This window comes from Sceloporus occidentalis, unplaced genomic scaffold, assembly GCF_023333645.1.
Source record: "Sceloporus occidentalis isolate IW3139 unplaced genomic scaffold, rSceOcc1.0.p SCAF_202, whole genome shotgun sequence".
In the NCBI taxonomy this organism is placed as follows: Eukaryota; Metazoa; Chordata; class Lepidosauria; order Squamata; family Phrynosomatidae; genus Sceloporus; species Sceloporus occidentalis.
Window position 1 is genome coordinate 141664 of NW_028317182.1, and position 22983 is coordinate 164646.

General features: G+C 44.9%; 1 protein-coding gene across 1 annotated transcript; it reads right to left on the bottom strand.

Annotated features, from left to right (window-relative positions):
• Window positions 1-371: 371 nt before the first annotated feature.
• LOC149278058 (uncharacterized) lies at window positions 372-22131 on the bottom strand. The gene is made up of 3 exons (XM_089502419.1): window positions 22076-22131; window positions 17267-18343; window positions 372-1344 (listed from the first exon to the last, which is right to left on the bottom strand). The coding sequence occupies exons 1-3, from the start codon at window positions 22122-22124 to the stop codon at window positions 764-766; spliced, it is 1707 nt and encodes a 568-aa protein (XP_089358545.1). The 5' UTR covers window positions 22125-22131; the 3' UTR covers window positions 372-763.
• Window positions 22132-22983: the final 852 nt, after the last annotated feature.

Sequence of the window (22983 nt, forward strand, 5' to 3'; positions counted from 1 at the left end):
GATTTTGAAGAGGCTGCAATGGAGCCCAGGAAAGGCAGGAAAGGCTTTGCTCTCTCTATGTATACTGTATATACACACATAGATAGATAGATAGATAGATAGATAGATAGATAGATAGATAGATGTGTGTTTCTCTCTGCTGTTCTTACAGCTAGGAATGGAGCTGAGGACTGAGGAGAGAAGAAAGTGTCAGTTTTGTGCATATTCACAAATTCTGTGCATCAAAGAATCCAGTGTGTTGCAACAGCAAAGACCTTTATTGAAAACACATATCAGAAATATGTTTAAGCCAGAACTGCCAGAATATATTGAAACCTCAAAACCTAAAACTCCACCTTCTACCAAACTTAGCCCCCACCTACAATTCCCACCATCTATCCCCCACTATGAGCCCCACTTTGCCATCCTTCTCACACACACAATCTCTCCCTGCCCCAGACATTTGAAGAAACTAGCTCCCTTTCTGTTACTACCGGTCCCCAACTTTCTTTGGCTAAAATCCCACAAATTCCAAATGCTATCATTGCTATTCTAGATAGCTGCAACAAATCCCAGCCCCCCTCTAACTAACCTAAACCACAGTCCATAATCCCCAGCCAAATTTATAACCCAAAACAATTGTCTATACTAGTAGCAATTAAAACCTAAATTTAACAAACCATAACTTTAAAACTTTATTTGAAATTTTGTCAATCTTCTTGATTTCTGTGTTTTTTATTGTAAAATTTAATAAAGATTATTAAAAAACAAAAATAATGTTCCTTCACTGCTTGGATGTGTGTGGCTCCTCTCCTGTGTAGCCTCTCTGGTGATTGAATAGGCCTGACCTCCAAGAAAAACATTTCCCACAATGCTGGCATTTGTATGGCTTCTCTCCTGTGTGAACTCTCTGATGTCTCACTAGGTTTGACTTCCCAGAAAAACATTTCCCACAATGCTGGCATTTGTATGGCTTCTCTCCTGTGTGGACTCTCTGATGTTTCAATAGGTCTGACTTCCAAGAAAAACCTTTCCCACAATGCTGGCATTTGTATGGTTTCTCTCCTGTGTGGATTCTCTGGTGTGTCACTAGGCTTGGCTGCCGAGAAAAACATTTCCCACAATGCTGGCATTTGTATGGCTTCTCTCCTGTGTGGATTCTCTGATGGTTCAATAGGTCTGACTTCCAAGAAAAACCTTTCCCACAATGCTGGCATTTGTATGGTTTCTCTCCTGTGTGGATTCTCTGGTGTGTCATTAGGCTTGACTGCCGAGAAAAACATTTCCCACAATGCTGGCATTTATATGGCTTCTCTCCTGTGTGGATTCTCTGATGTGTCATTAGGCTTAACTTCCAAGAAAAACCTTTCCCACAATGCTGGCATTTGTATGGCTTCTCTCCTGTATGGACTCTCTCATGACTGACAAGTTCTTCTGTAAAGAAGGATAATGACAGATAGTACTGAATATCAAAGAGAGGAAAGTGTTAGCCCAAGATTTAGCCCTATGTTTACTCCCCCCTATTTGATATTAAATTAAGTTGGAGTCAGATCCCAATAACTCATTGCCAAAGGCAGAATAATGGGGCTGGGACCTGGACTCCAATTTTGATGAGGGTCAAGTGCCAGGGAGCAACCTTAAAACATCTGTAAGACAGGCATGGAGTACTGATCGGGTTTGGAGGAGATCTCAGGGGCAACCCCCCATTGTATTGCCTAGAGGGGGGGGGGGAGAAATGAAATAATATTTTGCCCCCAACATCCAACAGCATCCCTTTGGGGAAGTGGAGGCCATTTTGCCACTGTTGGGCCCTCTATGTGCCATTGCAGGGCCAAGGGAGGTCTTTCCCCCTTAAAAGGATTGAAGAGGGGCCAAAAAAGGTAGGAAACCTGCTCAGGAATGTGCTGAGTACCATTTGTGTGTGAAATGCATTAATCTCCATGGCTACTTCCCATAAAATCCTAGAATTGGCAGTTTAAGATGGGGTATTTACAATCCTTAGAAACTGGAGAGCAATAGTGCTTCACTGAACTACAGATTCAAATATTCTACAGAATGTTGCTATCACAATTAAACTAGGCTTGAAAGGGATCTAGGACTCCTAGTAGACTGCAAGTTGAACATGGGCCAACAGTGTGATGCAGCAGCTACACAGGCCAATGTGATTCTAGGCTGCATCTATGCAAGAATAGTTTCTAGATCAAGGGAAGTAATAGTGCCACTCTATTCTGCTTTGGTCAGGCCTCACTTGTAATAATCCTGGGTCCAGTTCTGGGCCCCACAATTCAAAAAGGATGTTGACAAATTGGAGCATGTCCAAAGGAGGGCAACCAAAGTGGTAAAGAGTATGGAAACCATCAAGCTCTATGAGGAGCAGCTTAGAGAGGTGGTTATGTTTAGCCTGGAGAAAAGAAGATAAAGAGTGGATATGATATCCATGTTTAAATATTTGAAAGGTTGTCATGTTGTACAAGGAGCAGCCTTGCTTTTTGTTGCTACAGAGAAAAGGAGACACCACAATGGATGCAAGCCACAGGGAGAGAGGTTCCACCTAAACATTAGGAGGAACTTCATGACAGTGAGAGCTCTTTGACAGTGGAATATACTCCCTTAGAGTTTGGTGGAGGTCTTTAAAGAGAGGCTGGGTGGCCATCTCTTGTGGGTGATTTGAATGTGTATTCCTGCATGGCAGTACGGGTTGAATTAGATGGTCCTTGTGGTCTATTCCAACTCTATGATTCTATTATTCTAGTGGAACCATAGTGACATGATAATATAGTATGAAAGGGACCTCAGTCTTTGTAGAAAGAGCAATGGATTCAGGTTCCTTACCTACAGAAGCCACATTCTCATAATTGTCCATCATTACATAATTGTACAAATGTTTCTGTTTCTTCGTCAACAGATTCCATTCATCCTCGGAGAAATATATCGCCACATCTGCAAAGGTCACCTGAAATAGAAAATAGTCCTCATCCAGAGAGTGACTAAACAAAAGGGGAGGAAAACACATGTTGCATTTCAAATATTATTTCATCACTTCAGAATTCAGTCCAGGAAATAAACTTTAAATTCTGTTAGCAAACAAAAAGCTACTACCTTTGAGATCAGATTGTCTTGAATACTTTCAATATAATATACAATATAATAAAAAATATAATTTAGGCCATGGCTGGGATACAGTTCTGGGGAGCACTCTGGACTTGAGGGCCACTGGGCCCACCCCCAATTTAGATCCAGAGGTGGTCTCCCATATCCTCTACATTTCACAGATGGAAAAGCAAGGCACATGTGGACAAGCAACACCAGAAGGTGGTGAGTATGGCCAAGGTTGTTTAGGAGGAAGATCACACTAATAATAATAATAATAATAGGTTTTATTTATATACCGCCCAATCACTGGGAATCCGAGCGGTTTACAATAGAGGGGAAGGGCACAGCAGTTTGGATTTGCCTCAGCCTCCTGGCAAGGGAAGACCCTGGCAACATCTCTCCTCTCCCCCTTTTTGAGTTGATGGGGTGCAAACCCCTTGGAAGTCACTTTGCAGCAACCCAAAAGAGATGAGGAGAAGGGGGAAAGTGGGAGGAGGAGAGAGAAACCGGGACATTTTTGAAAGCCACTGAAAAAGTGGGGTGACAGAGGATTAACCAGGACTTTCTCTGCCAAAGTGAGACAAGATGTTCTCCACTTGCTTTCATGAGCTGCCCCAGCAGTGACACAAATGAAACTAATAGTCAGGATGGCGACTCACCAAAGAGTTGTACTTCGACAGCCTCTTTCTCTTGGAACCCAACTTTCTCTGCTTGGCCTCTGTGTTGGCCATTAGGTGGAAAGGGGTCCTGGTGGTCTTGCACTTGGGTCACTTCCAGCAAAATATGGCCCAAAACTGTGTACAAGGAGGCCAAGATGAAGTTCCTGAGAAAAGAGACTAGGGTTAGGCTTGATTTGTCAAGAAATCCTGCATCACTCATAGACACAGAGAACAGCATGGTGCTGGTGAGATACACAGGTGACATATGCCTCCTTTGGGCCATTGCAGAGGTGGGTATCTCTTTCCTCCCTCTTTGTTTGTTTGCACCAAAGAAAGCCCCATGGAGCTAGCATAGATTCACTGCAACTCCCTTACACAACAGATACTCCATGTTAAAATGCTTTTGATGTTGCTATATTGCGCAGCACGTGAGGCAACACGTTAACGTATGGCATCAGATTCTCCATCTTGACTGTAATCAGTAGATTGTGAGCTGAAGAAACACCTGTCGCTTTCTCAATGAGCAAAGAGACACTGTAATCTTCTCTCAGATGAGGCTTTTATTCATATAAGAAGTTCCACTCTGTACAACACTATATACATCGACACCCTCCACCATCCACACCAGTAACAACCCACTCTGAGGCACACACTGTCTGACTCTTCCTCAGTGACAGTTGAGAATGACAGTTGACAGTTGCATCAACATTCCAATGATGCACTGTTTAAATGCTGACACATCTAACTGCCACTAGAGCTGTCAATGACTTCCACAACAGCTCCACCTAGTGGCCACATGCCTGTCATTTCCTCAGACCTGTTCTCCATGGTCCTGACACTCCATGCCTTGTGAGAGTGGAGGGGGGTCAGGGGATGGGGAATTGGGGAGGACCCTGGCTATGTCCCTGTAGCTAGATGTGAAAGGAGCGCATCATCTGCTGAAACCTCCTGACCTCCCCAGTGGCCCTCAGAGGAGAATGCCTTCCTTTGGCTTCTGGCTAGAGAAACACAGCTGGATGCTTCTCCAATGCCTCACACCCAACACTCTCATCAGGCATGGAATGACCATGGAGCATGGCTTCCACAATTCCCATTTTGCATTTTGTATTCCTTCTAATTTCACATCTATTTTAAACCTCTCCCTCATTTGATGATAAAGAGACCAGTGACAATCTAGGCAAGATTCTTTAAGTTCTTCTTGTGTTTTGATCTCTAGTTTTCTTTCAGTTCATCCTTGTATCTTAACCATATAGTTTTCTGGATACTTTTCCTCCCGAAAAGAGCCTCATGCGGCGAACGCCATAAAGGTATTTTTGGACATATTCTACACTTGTTTTTCCCCAGATCTTCAATAGAGCTTTTCTTATGAAATGATTTGAGCTTTCTTTATGAACTTTCTCTTTACCTTAAATTAGGTATCCATTCCACCCAAATCTTAAATGTTCATCCTCCAGACATAACAACTGTTCATTCTCTGACAGAACCCACTCTCTAATCCAAACAAGAAGCATAATAAAGTTTTAAGTTTGGTAAACCCAGCCCTCCTCTACTTTTGTCATCACAAAGTATTTTTGTTTTTATCCTGGCTCTTTTTTATTCCAAATAAATTTTGAGATTTCCTTTTGCCATAGATTCAAGGGTTTTCATTCTGGATGATGGGAATCGCTTGGAACAGAAACAGTATTTCAGGAAGGAAACTCATTTGGATCAGTGATATTGTTCCTAATAGCAATAAGTGTAATTTCCCCCATTTTTATAGGTCTTTTGTGATTTCCTTCCATGTGTCTCATAGTTATTGTGAAACAGATCTGAGTTTGAGTTGTTAAATTTATTCCTAGATATTTAACTTTCTTTCATAAATCTACTGATTTCCAAAAACTCCTCTATTTTGGCTCTAGACGTTTGAGATCCTTTATACAATTTAGCATAGAATTTTTGGAAGGTCTTCTTAATTTTATTTTGGCCAGATGTTAATGTTGAATCTTTTTTAATTTCTGTTATGATGTTTTTTTCTTTTAACTCTCTTATTTTATTGGCAAGCCATCTTCCTGGCTTGTTAGGTTGTACAAAATTCCTTTGTTTAGATATGGGATATGAAGACCTATAGAAATTCAGCTGGGAGACGTGTGCTCTGACAAGAGACCCCTAACATCTGGGGTCCCTCAAGGAGCCATTCTGTCTCCCACGCTTTTTAACATTTACATGAAACCGCTGGGAGAGATCATCCGGAGACATGGGGCGCGGGGTTATCAGTACGCTGATGACACCCAAATAATTTTCTCTATGTCTCTGACTGATGCAGTGACCGGGGATGGCATCTCTCCTCTTGATGCCTGCCTAGACTCAGTAATGGGCTGGATGAGGGAAAACAGACTCAGCTTGAATCCAGAGAAAATGGAAGTACTCGTGATAGGTTCTCCTGGCCCAGGGATGGCGGTGGTTCCACCTGTCCTGAATGGGATCACGCTTCCTGTGAAGGACTCTGTACGCAGTCTGGGGGTGCTCCTTGACTCGTCGCTCCACCTTACATCTCAAGTGGATGCGACGGTCAGGAGCACCTGCTATCAGCTTCGGCTGATACACCAGCTGCGTCCCTACCTGAGCCGGGGGGACCTAGAAACAGTGGTACACCCTCTGGTAACCTCTCGGTTTGATTTCTGCAATGCGCTCTACATGGGGCAACCCTTGTACCATACCCGGAAGCTGCAATTAGTGCAAAATATGGCAGCAAGACTGGTCACTAACATATCTAGGACCAGTCATATAACACCGGTCTTAAAAGACCTACATTGGCTGCCTATTCGCTTCCGGGCACAATACAAGGTGTTGGTTATAACCTATAAAGCCCTAAATGGCTTGGGCCCAGAGTACTTAAAGGACCGCCTCTCTCCGTACAATCCGCCCCGCACACTGAGATCCACCGGGCAGCACTTGTTAAGAGTTCCGGAGGCTAGATTAGTTAATACCACCAGAAGGGCCTTTTCCACCTCGGCCCCTACCCTCTGGAACTCGCTGCCCATTGAGCTCCATTCAGCAACCTCCCTGGTCCAATTTAAGAAGGGGCTGAAAACGTTCTTCTTCAAGCAGGCTTACCCCTGATTCTTTGCCCTGAGAGCCCCCTCTCCCCCCCCCCCCCCCGTTAGTAGTTTGTGATTTGGCACAAGTTCTTTTATTGTTTTAATTGCATTGTTTTTAATCTATATTGGATGTATGTTGTTATTGTTGTTAACCGCCCTGATGTTTCGAAGGGCGGTATATAAATAAAGTTTTTATTATTATTATTATTATTTATTATTTTATAAACCCAGTGAAACAAATACCTCACAAAGCTCTAGTAAACAACACAGACAAATACAGTCCCCACACAAAGGACTCACTGGCGCACTGTGTCTCTGGGGTCTGGAAATCTCACTTCCACCTTCTGGGAAGATAATGCTGCCAGATGCTGGATTTGGGGCTTTATGCCTGCAAAGCATGGGCTCAGTCTCTCAGCTGCAGCCCTTCCACACAATCCTGGACTGAAACATTTAAACAAAGGTCCTCTTCCATCTCCAGGAATAAAGGCCTACCTTCAGTACAAAGACCCTGATTCCAGCAGCCCCAGAAAGGGCTCTTCTGCAGTCCTTTATGGCTGGAGCTTCCCTGGGTCAGAGGCCGTCTCCTCAGCCGTAGAGAAGGGTTGCTCTGAGTGCGAAGAAGGAGGAGGTCCAAGGGCTGAGGGAGGGAAGGCAATGGGGAAAGGTCAGTGCCAATGGCCATGGAGGGCAGAAGGTGGCAATGCCTAGGAAACTCCCCTGAGTCCCAGCCATTCTAGGAATGAGTGGCAGGAGTGAGTCCAGGGGGCTGAGGGGGTCTCCTTTCCCAAAGGGGGAGGCAAGGACCACTGGGACCCTCCCCAGCTAGGGCCCAAAGGGAGGGTCTTTTCCCCACCTCTCTCTCCCAGCCCCCAAAGCCCAGCCTCCCCACTGGCTCTTCCTCAAACCCCCACAGGCCCCTTCCTTATTTCCTTCCTTCCTTCCTTCCTTCCTTCCTTCCTTCCTTCCTTTGCCCCAAAATGGAGGGCCAGAGGCACAAGGGGACGCATTTCCTTCCTTTTGGCCCCAGGAACCTGGCCTCCTTCTGACTCTGGAGCCTCAGGGAGAGAAACAGGAGCCTCTCAATTCAACTGAGGAGGCCTCAGAGAAGGTTCCAGAACATTATTCCCCACAGTCTCACAAGCAGCACAAAATTGCCGCCAGAACGCAAAATGGCTGCCCCTTCCTCAGCGATTGTCAGTTGTCAGTTGGAGGCCTTCAGGGAGAGAAAAAGAGACTGAGGGGAAGAGAGGAAGGAGGTCCTGGAGGGAGGGGGCCTTGGGAGACATAGTCTTACTGAGATATTTGGGTTCACTTCCCAACAAAGTGGTTCTGGCCTCATAAAGGATTAGGGGGCAAACTGGATCTGAAAGACAGTAGAAGCCTTTTCTCTTGTCAATGAGATTTAAAGTACCTTTCGTGGACTTGATCTCCCAGCATCCAAATGGCCAGAAAGAGGAGGGGTCCTGCCCTGCAGTAAGGCTACTCCAATCCCTCTGAACCAAGGACTACAACTCCCATGTCTGTCTGTCTGTCTTTCTTTCTTTCTTTCTTTCTTTCTTTCTTTCTTTCTCCCTAGCTGTCTTGTGAGGTGTGATTAAGCCCTGTTAGTGGTGTTACTCCTCTTGTTGTCATGTTGTGTGCCTCCCAAGTTGTTTCTGACTTATGGCAACCCTAAGGGAAGCCCTTTGCAGGCTTTTCTTGGCAAGATTTGTCCAGAAGTTGTTTTGCAAGTGCCTCCCTCTGAGGCTGAGAGAGTGTGACTTGCCTAAGGTTACTCAGTGGGTTTCCATGGCCAAGAGGGCATTTAAACTCTGGGCTCCAGGGTCATAGTCCAATGCTCCATCCACTAAACCACACTGTCTTTTTCTTGAGGCTTTGTCGTTTTTTTGGAGTGGCTCCAAATCATTGCCGACTTCTGGTGAGCCTCTCCTGGAGTTTTCTTGGCAAGAGTTGTTCAGAGGAGGTTTGCCATTGCCTTCCCTGAGGCTGAGAGAGTGTGACTTGCCAAGGGTCACCTAAGTCCCAAACACACTGCAGCAATAATCCAATCTGAGACTGCTTTAACTGCCCTGGCTCAATGCTAGGGAATTCTGGGAAATATAATTTTGCAAGACATTGAGCGTTCTCTGTCAGTGGGCTCTGGTGCCACAATAAACTCCATTTCCCAGGATTCCCTAGCACTGGGCCAGGGCAATTAAAGCGCTCTCAAACTGGACTATTGCTGCCGTGTGTTTTGGACCTTTCTTGGCCGCAAACTGTCCATAGCCTGCAATGCATCTCCTAATTCTGTTGGCAGTCCCTCCCTCCCAACACTTTCGCATTTCTCCCCAAAACCAACACAAAGCTGGCAGATGGAAAGAGGTTTTAAAGCAGCATTTAAATCTGCCATATTTGTTTTTAAAAGACTAAATGTCCCAAATGCTATTATCAGTTTTGTAGCTATTATTACAGAAAGACGTAGAGTGCAAACTCCTCAAGTACCTTTATTTTCTGGAGTGAGATGGGCTTTTCCAACTGACTCACTGTGATGATCTCCGGTGGTCCAAGCAGCCAAACTGCGGCCCTGGAATAACAACAACAACAACAACAACAACAATAATTTTATACCCTTCTCTTCAGCCAAAAGGCTATCAGAGTGTCTTACAAATTATTAATGAGACATTTAGACATTATGGCTCTTAGCCCAGCAGACCCTTGAATTCCTTAAATCTGGCTGCCATCATCCAGTGAATTATAAAAGGACTTCCCTTAACCTACACTGGGACCAGTTAAGGAACCTTATTTCTCCTTCTTTACTGATCTTCCAAGCATCAACCAAGCCAAGAAACGTGTAAAAGGAGCGTCGAGTAGTAGATACTCCAAGGAGATATGTATTATAAATAACAAAATATAACTGATATATAAGTTATACAAGATATTAAGAATCTTGCAGGTACAATATTTGTAAGTATATAATATTCAATTCATAAAAGCTATTAAAATAATAAATAAACCTAAGTGTCCAATTCTGAGACTAACTTCCAAGATCCGCTCTTTATCTCTCTCTCTCGATCTCCAACCGACACAATTCCCCCAACTGTCTCTTGGTCTCTCAGGCCTTATATCTCCTTCTCATGGAAGCTTCCAGAAGAACCTTTATCTTGCTCTCTGATTGGTCAAGGGTGCCTTCCGTAGCAGTGATGTCATTCTGTATTTGCATAAACCTCCCTTTACTGCCTGAAGAAGACCTCCATTGACTTGAGTCCAGTCTTTACACTTTCCCAAGGCAAGGCTTGCCCCTATTTCCCAATGTTGTTCTTGGGGTCTGCCTTCCAGTTGTTTCCAGGTCTTATGGTGACCTTATGGGAGTCTCTGAAGGGGTTTTCTTCGCAGGTTCCTTCAGAGTGGGTTTCACATGGCCATCCTCTGAGGCTGAGAGAGTGTGACTTGCCCAAGGCTTCAGTCTTTTGGAAGCCTTTTTGCTTTGTCTTTATTAAAAGGTTTATAGGGCACCCCACATCACTGAATCTCATAGCTATGTCCCTTAATAGCAGTTAACCAAATAAAGAGTATATAAAACAAAAATATGAAACAAGCTGCACAAGGCAACTGTTACATGGATTTGTAATTGGTTGACTGGCCAAACACAAAGGATATTCAACAATGGCTGCTTTTCATCCTGGAGAGAAGTGACCAGTGGGGTGTTCAATGGGATTCTGTGCTGGGCCCAGTGTTATTCAACATCTTTATCAAGGACTTGGTTGACAGAAATAGAGGCATACTTATCAAATTTGCAGATGGGACCAAATTAGGAGAAGTAGCTAATACTGCTGAGGACAGGATCAAAATTCAAAATGACCTAAACAGACTAGAAACCTGGGCCAAAGCTAACAAAATGAAATTTGACACAGAGAAATGTAAGGCACTGCATTAAGGGCAGAAGAATGAAATGCACAGATACAGGATGGGGGGAACCTGGCTGAATGAAAATACTTATGAAATGAATCTAGGAGTTCAAGTAGACCACAAGCTGAACATGAGATAACATTGGAATGCGGCAGCTAAAAAGGCCAATGCGATTTTAGGCTGCATCAATAGAAGTCTAGTGTCTAGATCAAGGGAAGTAATAGTGACACTCTATTCTGCTCTAGTCAGGCCCCACCTGGAATATTGTGTCCAGTTCTGGGCCCCACAATTCAAAAAGGATGTTGAGAAACTGGAGCATGTCCAAAGGAGTCCGACTGAAATGGTGAAGGGTCTGGAAACCATGCGCTATGAGGAAAGACTCAGGGAGCTGGGGATGTTTAGCCTGGAGAAGAGAAATTTTAGAGGTAATATGACAGCCCTGTTTAAATATTTGAAGGGATGTCATATTGAGGAGGGAGGAAGCTTGTTTCCTGCTGCTCCAGAGAACAGGACCTAGAACAATGGATGCGAGCTCCAGGAAAAGCGATTCCTCTTCAACATTAGGAGGAATTAACTGACAATAAGAGCTGTTGGACCGTGAAAAATACTCCTTCCTAGGAGTGTGGAGGATTCTCCTTCCCTGGACAACTTTAAACAGAAGCTGGATGGCCATCTGTCGGCGATGCTTTGATTGAGAGTTCCTGCATGGCAGGGGTGGACTGGATGGTCCTAGTGGTCTCTTCCAGCTCTAGGATTCTGTGAGTCTATGATTCTGAGATCACAATGGGACAGTCTCAATGCTTCAGGTGAGGAGCATCAGCCTGAGGTTGCAATGGGCCACTTTAAATAGTTCAGGTAAAGAGCTCCACCCTGAAGTCACAACAGTATCACCTCAATCCTTCAGGTAAGGAGCACCAGCCTGAACTCGTAATAGTCCCGTCTCAATCCTTCAGATAAGGAGAATCAGCATGAGGTTGCAAGAGGCCAATGTCAATCCTTCAGGTAAGGTAAGGAGCACAGGCCTTGAGTCACAGTAGTCTCGTCCCAATCCTTCAGATAAGGAGCATGAGCCTGAAGTTACAATGGGCCAGTCTATAGACTTCAGGAAAGAAACCACAGCCTAAAGTCCCAATAGGCCAGTCTCAATGCTTCAGGTAAGGAGCATCAGCTTGAGATCCCAATGGGGCAGTCTGCATCCCTTAGGCAAGGAGTATCAGTCGGAGGTCGCAATGGACCAGTCTCAGTCCTTCAGGCAAACTCCTTTTCTGGGATAGATTTTGACTTCCAGTTTTGCGCAAACATTATTCTAGCAAAGGTTGTCCTATAAAACAGCGCCTTCCCATATTTATTGTCCAAATTTTCTTCAAACATCCTTAATAAATAATATTCTGGTTTTAGTTATTATTATTATTATGTTTGTATTATTATGTTGGTATTATTATTATTAAGGTTCAATGTAGTTTGCAGTCAATGAAGGCATTTTGGAGGCAATGATGGGGGCTGCAGGGTCTCCTGTAGGGAGGCAGATTTGGGGGCTGGAGCAAGTAAGGCCCTTCTCCTCCTCCGGCCTCTTCCCCTTCAGTCCTTATTCTCACAGAAGAACCCAATTGGGGAGTCCCCATGGAAGCCCCCACCTTCCCTTCCCTTCCCTACCAAGGCAGAAAGGCTCCTCTGGCTGCCAGGCCTCCTTCTCTCTCTTGGGAGTCTCTGTGGGTCTATGATATTTCAGAGGGGAATCAAAGGGTCTGTGTGTGTGAATATACATTGGCCTCTTTTCAGGCAAGAGAGGACCATCTCTCTTTTTGAAGCTCTTTCCACTCTCCTCTCCCAAAACAGAAAGAAACAAAGGCCTGTTCCAGATGGACCTTGGCTCCACCCCCGTACATACTAGGGGTTGGCTGAGGACGCAGCGTCCAATCAGGCCTCACCTGTAGTACGTACTGGGGACGTCAAAATGGCGGCGCCCTATACACATGGGCGCCGCCATTTTGACGTGTCGGATGCTTAGTGTCTGCACATCGTGGTGTGGATGTGACACTGCAAGTGCACCATTGGCGCCTTGTGGCGTCACAACTGCGCCGCTTTATGCGGGTTCTTCTTGCTGCGCAGGGGAGTCGCGCGGTTTGTCCGCTGCAGCTCCCTCGCATAGCAAACACAGGCGCTGGCAGAGTGCCCTTTTTGGGCGGTCTGTGAAGCGCCAAAACAAAAAAGAAAGGCCTCCTTCACTGTTGCCAGGCAGACTCTGTTGTCGCCACAGAAACACTGAGGGAGGGAGATGCTTCTTGGGAGACCTAGGCATGCTCAGTAGCAGCCCCTGAAGCCCCTCTGCCCTGAAGGAAGATGGCTGTCCTGGCTCCCACTGAGCATGCTCAGTCCCTCCAGAAAGAGAAGGAGGAGGAGGAGGAGGAAGGGCCCTGAGCCTTTAAGGGCTTGAGCCATTCCCAGAAAGGAGAAATTATTAATAATTAATAGTAATTATATGTGAGTCAGCTGGAAAAGCCCATCTCACTCCAGAAAATAAAGGTACTGCAGGAATTTGCTCTCTGCGTCTTTCTGTAATAATAGCTACAAAACTGATGATAGCATTTGGGACATTTAGTTTTGTAAAAACAAATAGTGCAGATTTAAATGCTGCTCTAAAACGTCTTGCCTATATAAGCACAGACATAGTAAAATAAGAATATTTTCAGAAAAATAGGGATTAAGGAATGGAATATAGAATATAAAGATAAGGACATTTGATAGTATCTGCTCAGATAAAAACTGGACATGGGTTGAACAAAGACAATAAAACAAAACTAAAAAGGGAGAAGGGAGGGAGGTATTATGTCAGGGGAAAATACAGGGAAGAGCAAAATATCAGTACAGAATATATAGGTTGTGCCAAGATAATAAATAGAACATGTATTGGAAGGTATTAGAAGTTGTAAATATGATCAATCTGTTAATATCGTGTATGTTCAAGACATGCTGGCAGAAGTTATAAATAACTGGAAAGTACAATCGCAAACATATAACTGAATGTGAATTCATAAATAAAGCTCACCTGAACCTAAGAAAGAAAGAAAGAAAGAAATGGTCACAGTGAGCTGCCATATTTTGAATTAGTTGAAGTTTCCAGACTTACTGCAAGGGTAGCCCTATGTAGAGCGCATTGCAGAAGTCAAGATGCGAGCTTACCAGTGCATGAACCATAGTTTTTCGGTTTTCAGGTTCCAGGAAAGGGCGCAGCTGGCGTATCAACCGAAGCTGATAACAGGCACTCCTGGCCGTCGCATCTATCTGAGCTGACGTCTGGAGCAAAGGAACCAGGAGCACCCCAAACTGCAAACATAGTCCTTTAGGGGAACTGTGACCCCATCCAGGAGCGGTAGACAAACCTCCATACCTGGGTTAGAGGCTCCAACAACAAGTACTTCTGTCTTAAATGGATTCACTTTCAATCTGATTTCCTCATCTTGCCCATTACTCCCTCAAGACATTCATTCAGAGGGGATCTGCCTTCTTAGTTGACACTGAAGTCTGGGGCATGGAGAGATATTGGATGTCATAAGCGTACTGATAAAACCCCATCCCATACCTCCGGATGATCTTTCCAGGCGGTTTCATGTAGATGTTAAATAGCATTCGGGACAGGATGCTAAATTTAAGAACCCTTTTGGAGGAGCAAGTGTCCCCAAGTATCACCATCTGGAATCTGCTTCTGAGATAGGACCAAAACCACCGCAACGCAGTGCCCCCGATCCCCAGTTCCCTCAGGCTTTCCAGAAGGATACCGTGGTTGACGGTATAGAAAGCCACTGAGAGGTCCAAAAGCACCGACAGGGTCATACTTCCCTTGTTGATGCTCAAGCGGAGATCATCTAAGGAGACCATAGCAATCTTGACTCTGTATCCCATCCTGAAGCCAATTTGAAAAGGGTATAGATAATCTGTTTCATCCAAGACCACTTGGACTTGAAGAGCAACTGCCCTCAATCACCTTGCTTAGAAATGGAAGATGGGGGACCGGTCTGTATTGTTCATGTCCAAGGGATCTAGGGAGGGCTTTTTCAGAAGCAGCCGTACCACCGCTTCTTTTAAGCAAGATGGAAAATAGCCTTAACTAAGAGGTGCATCTATGATATAGCTCATGTGAGTACTAAGTGCATCTCCTCCTTGGAGGACCAGCCATGAAGGGCAAGGGTCGAGGGGGGAAGTTGTCTTCTTTACACTTCTAAGGAGCATATCTATGTCCTCAGTACTCACAGATTCAATTTAATCCAATATGATCTTATTCACAGAGTCACTAGACACCTCACCTATAGCCTCTGCAATAATTGTGGCATCCAAGTCAGCTCTTATCTGAGATATGTTATCTGTGAAATAGTCATTTAAAGAATCACAGTGATCTGTGGCAGGCTCTAATGATGGGTTCTGGGGGGCAGGTGCCTGGATCAGGATCCAGATCCCCTCTCCCCACTTAAGCCACCCCTTTATGCTTCTCTTCCCTTGGCATTTTCACTCCTTTATTCCTCCCTTCTACTCCTTTTACCTACATCCTTTCAAGGGGGTCCAAGGCCTGTTCAGCATGTTCCCAAAACCGGGAGGAGGGTGTTCTTTTTGGGGCTGAGGGTCTCTCTGTTGGTCCTCCTCCGCAGGCTTGTTGTGAAGGAAAAGGTATGTATGTGTGGGGGATGCCTAATTTGGATCCTGTGGGCCTTTAAGCCTAGTTCCCAGGTTGCCAGGGAAGTGTCAGTCTCCCCAGATGGGGCTTTGGGGTCCCTCCATCTCCCTCCTCTTGGATTTGGCCTAGATTTTGGCTCTTTCCCCCCACCCAGACAGAGCCCCCTCCCCCCAGGACCCCAGATAAAACATCCCCCCCAAAAAAATGTTGTTTCCAATGCTATTGAACCGTATCCTGTGTGATGCTTTGTATTTAGCACAAAACTCTTCCCTAAATGAGGCATCAGAAGGGAGGGTCTCTCCTCTGCCCCACTTTCCAGGAGGGAGGGGGCTCCTCAAAGGCCTTTTTACCTTTGAATCCCCCTCCCCTCCATGTCCACACCTCTCTCCAAGGGTCCCCCCTTTCCTCTTTTCTCAAAATAACCCCCCAAGTACCTGGGCCCCAAGGAATCCCCAGAGGAGGGGGCAGAGAAGGGAGAGGAGGTCTGGCAGGCTCCCTGCCTTTCTTTGAGGGGAGGAGATTGGGGTTTCCGTCCTTCTTACATCACTCCTCCCCCAGAAGATCCTCCAGCCATTCTGAATGAATGAGGGCTCTTCCCAATTTCCCTCCGTCAGAACAGGCTGTGAGGGTGGCAGATTCAGGGGCTGAGACTGTGCATGCACATTTGCCACCAAAGGCCCCTCTTGAGCATTCGCAGGGATCGCAAAGCCCTAGCTGCTGCTGCTTATTCCATTGTCGGCATTTGGAAGAAGGGAAGGACTACACCCTTCCTTCCTTCCTTCCTTCCTTCCTTCCTTCCTTCCTTCCTTCCGGAATGGAGGCCAAGCTGCGGAGCTGGACTCAGGAGGGAAAGGCTGTGAAGACTCTGCTTTGTACATACAGATCTGTCTCTCTGAGGGTGTGTGTGTGTGTGTTTGCCTCTGCTGCTCATATGGCTGGGAATGGAGCTGAGGACTGAGAAGAAAGGGTCAGTTATGTGCAAATTCAGAACTTATATGCATCAATGAGTCCATTGTGTTGAAATAACAAAGAACTTTATTAAGAACAGAATGGCGGAATAGAGACAGCCCAAAAAGGGCGGTCTCCCGCCACCCTGGTTTGCTCCGCAAGGCAGCCAAAGTGAACAAACTGCGCGGCTCTGTCGCGGAACAAAAATAACCTGTAAAAAGTGGGTTCTTCTTGTGGCGCCTTTGTGACGCCGCAAGGCGACAATGGCGCACTTGTGGTGTCACAAAGGCAACGGGACGTGCATACGCTACACGTCCGTCGTGTCAAAATGGCAGCGCCCGTGTGTACAGGGCGCCCCCATCACGTGCTAGGAGTGAGGCCAGTATGGACGCTATGTTCTCGGCCATCCCTTAGCACGTGACAGGGGCTGCGCAAAGGCCCATTTAAATCAGGCCAGCATTTAAGTTAGCATTTAAATCCCACCCTCTATCTAGCTAACCCCTTCCACAACCCATAATCCCCAGTCAAATTTATAAACTAAAGCAATGATCTACACTAATAGCAATTAAAAGATAAAATTAAGAAAATATAACTTTAAAACCTAAAGACAGATGGACAGACAAACCTAACACACAAATCACAAGGGCATTTTCTTATCACCAAAGGAATAAAAATATATTCTTTGTATTCCTTCTTCACAAAAATAATGTTAGTTCATTTCTGGGATTTTTGTGGCTTCTCTCCTGTGTGGCCTTTCTGATGTCTTACTAGGTGTGCCTTCTGAGAAAAACATTTCCCACAATGCTGGCATTTGTATGGCTTCTCTCCTGTGTGGACTCTCTGATGTAACACTAGGTATGACTTTGAAGAAAGACCTTTCCCACAATGCTGGCATTTGTATGGCTTCTCTGCTGTGTGGACTCTATGATGTTTTACTAGGTCTGACTTACAAGAACAACCTTTCCCACAATGCTGGCATTTGTATGGCTTCTCTCCTGTGTGGACTCTATGATGTAACACTAGGTGTGACTTTGAAGAGAAACATTTCCCACAATGCTGGCATTTGTATGGCTTCTCTCCTGTGTGGATTCTCTGATGTGTCACTAGGTGTGACTTCTGAGAAAAACATTTCCCACAATGCTGGCATTTGTATGGCTTCTCTCCTGTGTGGACTCTCTGATGTCTCACTAAATGTCCCTTCAAAGAAAAACATTTCCCACAATGCTGGCATTTGTGTGGCTTCTCTCCTGTGTGGACTCTCTGATGTAACACTAGGTATGACTTTGAAGAAAGACCTTTCCCACAATGCTGGCATTTGTATGGCTTCTCTGCTGTGTGGACTCTATGATGTTTTACTAGGTCTGACTTACAAGAACAACCTTTCCCACAATGCTGGCATTTGTATGGCTTCTCTCCTGTGTGGACTCTATGATGTAACACTAGGTGTGACTTTGAAGAGAAACATTTCCCACAATGCTGGCATTTGTATGGCTTCTCTCCCGTGTGGGCTCTCTGATGTAACACTAGGTATGACTTTGAAGAAAGACCTTTCCCACAATGCTGGCATTTGTATGGCTTCTCTGCTGTGTGGACTCTATGATGTTTTACTAGGTCTGACTTACAAGAACAACCTTTCCCACAATGCTGGCATTTGTATGGCTTCTCTCCTGTGTGGACTCTATGATGTAACACTAGGTGTGACTTTGAAGAGAAACATTTCCCACAATGCTGGCATTTGTATGGCTTCTCTCCTGTGTGGATTCTCTGATGTGTCACTAGGACTGACTTCAAAGAAAAACATTTCCCACAATGCTGGCATTTGTATGGCTTCTCTCCTGTGTGGATTCTCTGATGTATCACTAGGTGTGACTTCCAAGAAAAACATTTCCCACAATGCTGGCATTTGTATGGCTTCTGTCCGGTGTGGACCTTCCAATGCATGACAAGGTTTGAGTTGTAAGCAAAATGTTTCCCACAATGCTGGCATTTATGTGACTTCTTTCTTCTGTGGACTCTTTCATGACTGACAAATTCTTCTGTAAACAAGGACAATGACAGACAATACTGAATCTCAGTGTTAAGAGAGGAATGCGTTACCCCAAGATTTAGCCCCACGTTCACCCCTCCCTATTTGAGATTAAATTAATAAAGTTGGTGTGAGTGACCTGAGCATGACCCTATTCTGGATGCCCCCAAATCCATATAATGTTTGTATCCTTTCTCATCGGAGCTACCAAAGAGATTGAAGGGGAACTGCCATGAGGAAATCAGTAGAAACAGATAGTCAGGCTCTTGAAAAATATTCCATTAAATATATGTAAAACTATTTTAATTGAAAAGTGGCATCATTTCCTGTGAGACTGCCATAGAGTCTTGAGTCAGAGCACATGGCATGATGCAAGCTAACTGCAGCGGATGCTTCATGCTGTGTGGCACCAGGAGAGGACTCTGGAGTGTGCTTCTGGGCCTGGTATAGTTGGGATGAATCCCAAGGTCACTGTTGCCTCAATCTCTCCTTTGGGCTAAGTATGAAATTCCCCTAAAAGCATAGCACTTGTGGGTGTCCTCCCCAGACTCCAGCATTTCGAGTGACAAAGGGCCTCTGGAATCAACCCAAGCTCAGGTTGGAAAAGAAACATGGAAGAAAAAGGAGTTTTTGTGTTACCCTTTCCTTTTTTCATAGACATTGCTCATAATTGCTAAATGGAACCCTTAATATGTTTGAAACCAAGGGCCTGATTTCAAGTTCAGTTCTTAAGTTCAGTGCTCTACATGGGGCTACCTTTGTACCAAGTTCGGAAGCTTCCGTTAGTTCAAAATGTGGCAGCCAGATTGACCACCGGAACATCTAGGTCAGACCATATAAAACCAGTATCTCTATATTGGCTGCTAATTAGCTTCCTGGTGCAATACAAAGTGTTGGTTATTACTTTTAAAGCCCTACATGGCTTGGGCCTGAGCTACTTGAGGGAAGGCCTCTCCCTACACAATCCGCCCCACACTCTCAGAACATCTGGGAACAATCAATTAGATTACCCAAAGGTCAGGCTAAGAACAACTTCCCACAGAGCGTACACAGCCATGGCCCCCAAGTTATGGAACAACATGCCAGAGGAGATGTGTCTTAAGACCACCTTGGATACTTTCAAGAAAGCACTTAAGATCGATCCCTTCCGGCAGACTTACCCACCCGACCTCTTGTAAAGAACTTAAGGGAAAATCCCACTTCTGATTGCAATTGTGCATTTCAAACAATGTTTTTATTTGTCCCGAATTGAGTTTAAGCGACTTGTTGTTTTACTTTGTGTAAATTGGATGCTATTGTTTTGTGGGTTTTTTGGGGTGTAATACCACCTCGATCCATTGGGAAATATTATTATTATTATTATTATTATTAAAATCTGTCAGGTTGGTGGCTGCCTCCCAATCCCCAAAGCAACTCTCCTGGCCCTTCCAAGAGGTCCCTTCTTGTCCACACAGAGCTAGGCGATGCTAGCTTTGCTCCTGCCTTCCCCTCCTGGTTCCCAGAGGCCTAGAATCATAGAATCATAGAATTGGAAGAGACCACAAGGCCATCCAGTCCAACCCCATTCTGCTATGCAGGAATCAAAGCATCCCCGACAGATGGCCATCCAGCCTCTGTTTAAAGGAAGGAGACTCCACCAAAATCTCCGAGGAAGTATGTTCCACTGTCAAACAACCCTTACTGTTAGGAAGTTCCTCCTAATGTTTAGGTGGAATCTCTTTTACTACAGTTTGCATCCATTGTTCCATGTTCTAATCTCTGGAGCAGCAGAAAACAAGCTGGTTCCCTCCTCAATATGACATCCCTTCAAATATTTAAACAGGTCTATCATATCACATCTTAACTGTCTCTTTTCCAGGCTAAACATCCCCAGCTCCCTAAGGCGTTCCTCATAGGGCATGTTTTCCAGATCCTTCACCATTTTAGTTGTCCTCTTTGGACACGCTCCAGTTTCTCCACATCCTTTTTGAATTGTGGTGCTCAGTATTCCAGGTGGGGCCTGACCAAAGCAGAATAGAGTAGCACTATTACTTCCCTTGATCAAGAAACTATACTTCTATTGATGCAGCCTAAAATCGCATTGGCCTTGTTAGCTGCTGCATCGCACTGTTAACTCATGTTCAACATGGGGTCTACTTGGACATCTCTAAGACAGAGGTGGGTTACTGTTGGGGATTGGGGGCGTCACATTGGTCCCCAGGGGATCTCAGGGGCAACCAAACATTGTATTGCCTTAAAATAGGAATAATGTTTTGCCCCTCAGTATCCCATTGCATCCCTTTGGGGAAGTGGAGGCCATTTTGACACTGTTAGGCCCTCTCTGAGCCATTGCAGGGCCAAGGGAGGTCTTTTCCCCAAGAAGCCTCTACAGAGCCTCGAAAGGTTGGAAGAGGGCCAAAAAAGGTAGGAAAGATACTCAGAGATGTGCTGAATACCATTTGGGTGAGAAATGCGTCAATCTCCATGCTGTCTTCCCACAAAATCCTAGAATTGGTGTGATATCTCGGGGCAGAACTAAGTTTCACAATTAAAAAATCCTTTGCTTGCACCAAAAGGTTTATTGAAAAACTCAGGCAGAAGCATCCATTAATAGGTCTAAGCATTCTCTGAAGCGTCTAAACCTTTTCCGTCCGTTATTACCTACCTTCACACTCCTCCCTTTTCCTCCCCCTTCAGCACCTAAACACCCTGGCTGCCAAGGTGCCTCTTGCCTTCTTCTTTAACCATTCATATATGCCTCTCACCCCTGGGGCATGTCTGCCACCCAAAGCTCACAAACCAGTCAGTCAAGAGCCTCCACAACTGCTTCCTTTCCCCAAGCCGTTCTAAGCCCCACTATTCTTACCAACTACTTAAAACTACTAGCATTTAAACTACTAACAATTACCCCCTAAACCCCAATACCATTCTGGATGAACCACAGAAGCTGGTTCTGACAATTGGCAGTTTACAGTGGGGTATTTTGAACCCTTATAAAGTGTAGAGCAATAGTGCCTCACTAAACTACAAATTCAAATATTCTACAGGATGTTGCTATCACAATTAAACTAGGCTTGAAAGGGATCTAGGACTTCTAGTAGACCGCAAGTTTAACATGGGCTAACAGTGTGATGTAACAGCTAAAAAGGCCAATGTGATTCTAGACTGCATCAATACGAGTTTAGTTTCGAGATCAAGGGAAGTAACAGTGCAACTCTTTTATGCTTTGGTCAGGCCTCACTTGGAATAATCTTGTGTCCAGCTCTGGGCCCCTCAATTCAAAAAGGATGTTGACAAGTTGGAACATGCCCAGAGGAGGGCAACCAAAGTGATGAAGGATCTGGAAACCATCAAGCCCTATGAGTAGCGACATAGAGAGCTAGGAATGTTTACCCTGGAGAAAAGAAAGTTAAGAGTGGATATGATATCCATGTTTAAATATTGAAAAGGGCCATATTGAGGATTGAGCAAGCTTCCTTTCTGCTGCTACAGAGAAAAGGAGACACCACAATGGATGCAAGTCACAGAGAAGGAGGTTCCACCTAAACATTAGGAGGAACTTTGGGACAGTAAGAGCTCTTCGACAGTGGAATATACTCCCTTAGAGTTTGGTGGAGTCCTCTTCTTTGGAGGTCTTTAAACAGAGGCTGGATGATGCTTGGAGTGTGTATTCCTGCATGGCAGAAGTGGGTTGAACTGGATGGCCCTTGTGGTCTATTCAAACTCTATGATTCTATAATGCTAGTGGATTCCGGTTCCTTACCCACAGAGGCCACATTCTCATAATTCTCCATCATTACAGAACTGTACATAAGTCTCTGCTTCCTCGTCAACAGTTTCCATTCGTCCTCAGTGAAATATATCGCCACATCCGCAAAGGTCACCTGTAACAGAAAATAGCCCTCATCCAGAGAGTGACTAAACAAAAGGGGAGGAAAGCACATGGTGCGTCCAAATATTATTTGATCACTTTAGAATTCAGTCCAGGAAATAAACTTTAAATTCTGTCTTCAAGAAAAAAAGCTACTGCCTTTGAGATCCAGTTTGTCTCGAATCTTTTCAATATACAATATAATACACAATATAATTTAGGCCATGGCTGGGATATTGAGGATGGATTTGGATAGTGACTATCCCAACACATACAGTACATTTAGCCACCAAAGAATTATGTTGCATTTAGACATTTCTTGCCACATTTCGGAGGCAAGCATCATTTTTAATACAGTTCTGGGGAGCACTCTGGGCTTGAGGGCCACTGGACCCACCCCATATTAAGATCCAGAGATGTTCTCCCATAGCCCCCAATATTTCACAGATTGCAAAAGCAAGACACATGTGGACAAGCAACCCAGAAGACAGTGAAGATGGCCAAAGTTGTTTATGAGGAAGATCATACAAGCTAGGAAGGACACACGAGTTTCCTTTTGCTTCAGCCTCCTGCGAAGGGCCATATCCTGTCTCCTTCTTTCCTCTCCTCTCCCCACTTTTGAGTTGAAGGGCTGCAAACTCAATTGCACTCATGAACTGAAGAGAGCTGAGAACGGGGAAATTGGTAAGAGGAGAGGGCAACCGGGACATTTTTAAAAGCCCCTGAAGTAGTGGGTTGACAAAGGATTAAGCAGGACTTTCTCTGACAAACTGGGACAGTATCTTATTTGCTTCCTTTCA

Coding starts and splice junctions, on each gene's coding strand:
- LOC149278058 (XM_089502419.1), bottom strand. CDS start 22,124: ATGTACAGTTCTGTAATGATGGAGAATTATGAGAATGTGGCCTCTGTG. Junction 18,344..22,075: donor TGAGAATGTGGCCTCTGTGG/GTAAGGAACCGG, acceptor CCTTGTTTACAG/AAGAATTTGTCAGTCATGAA. Junction 1,345..17,266: donor ATGCCAGCATTGTGGGAAAG/GTTGTTCTTGTA, acceptor ATTGTGGGAAAG/GTTTTTCTTGGAAGTTAAGC.